Source organism: Gigantopelta aegis, chromosome 8 (assembly GCF_016097555.1).
Source record: "Gigantopelta aegis isolate Gae_Host chromosome 8, Gae_host_genome, whole genome shotgun sequence".
Classification (NCBI taxonomy): domain Eukaryota; kingdom Metazoa; phylum Mollusca; class Gastropoda; order Neomphalida; family Peltospiridae; genus Gigantopelta; species Gigantopelta aegis.
This window is the reverse complement of record NC_054706.1, coordinates 75,919,783-75,920,969: the sequence shown is the minus strand read 5'-3', so window position 1 is coordinate 75,920,969 and position 1,187 is coordinate 75,919,783. Positions and strand designations below refer to the sequence as shown.

The 1,187-nt window shown below is 39.6% G+C and overlaps 1 protein-coding gene across 1 annotated transcript in view; it reads right to left on the bottom strand.

Moving 5' to 3' along the window:
- Window positions 1–506: 506 nt before the first annotated feature.
- Window positions 507–1,187, bottom strand: part of LOC121379833 — a 3,002-nt gene continuing 2,321 nt past the window's right edge. The window contains exon 4 of the mRNA XM_041508485.1: window positions 507–592. Coding sequence (XP_041364419.1) covers window positions 507–592 — 86 coding nt within the window. The remainder of the gene's footprint in view (window positions 593–1,187) is intronic.

The following is a 1,187-nucleotide window of genomic DNA, read 5'->3' as shown; positions in this document are numbered from 1 at the left end:
ATGATCCAGTTATTGACAATACAAACGTTTTATAACAAATATCAACAGCAGCAACTGAAGAATGATCATCTTCAATTTAAATACAATTTGAATCATTGATATTTGCTTTCTATCAGAAAGGGGACGGTATCTATCTCCGTCGGTAGAGTGTCTGGCTCGGGTGCTTTCCTTGCAAGATCGAACCATTTCAGTGGACCTATTCCCTTAATGTCATATTCCCGTCCAAACCAGTGCCTCACGACACAGACCGTGGTATATGCTGCTCTGTCTACAGGAAAGCGCATATAAAACATTTCATGAAAAAAGTAGCGGGTTTCCTGTAAGTCTTTGTGTCAATAATTACCAAATACTTGACATCTAGTAGCCGATGATTAATAATAACTGTTAAACAAAACTAACTTTAATTTTCTATCATACATTCTTATTATTGTCATCCAGTCAGCAGTATACTGTTTTTATTGTTTCAAACTTAAGTTGTTTCATAGGTGTGCACGTGGACAATTTCCTTAGCAACCAGCCGGAACATCAAATACTGTCGGATTCTTCAAAGATGCTTCATAGCTAGAGAAAATTATCGTCGTGGAAACAGCAACTGAAAGAAAGTGTATAACAAATCAAAATTAACATGATATTTAGTATGTTTCATTTTCTAGGCATCATGTGCGTGGTTTTGGGCACGACGTAGGTGCGGAATGCGTAAAACAGACGACAAAAATCGATTCTGTGGTTATCAAAAGCAGTGTTTTTAAATAAGCCGCGTGGTTCATGCTTGTTTTATTCGTTCCTCGCCCGCACTACGCCAGAAAACCAGACACGTGAAACGGAGCTATTACAGACGTCATTATTGATTAATACTAGTATCAGTCGTTTGGGTAGAAGGTCGGGTGTTGCTCAGTGGTAGAGCCCTCGCTGTATGTGTGATGGATCGTAGGATCGATCACTCTCCTCTCTCTCTCTCTCTCTCTCTCTCTCTCTCTCTCTCTCTCTCTCTCTCTCTCTCTCTCTCTCTCGACCAGACTTTGTTTTAGTTAACGACACCACTAGAGCACATTGATTAATGAATCATCGGATATTGGATGTCAAACAATTTGTAAGTCTGACTCGTAGTCATCAGAGGGAACCAGCTACATTTTTCCACTAGCAGCATATATATATGCACTTTTCAACACACAGAAAAGGACACACCA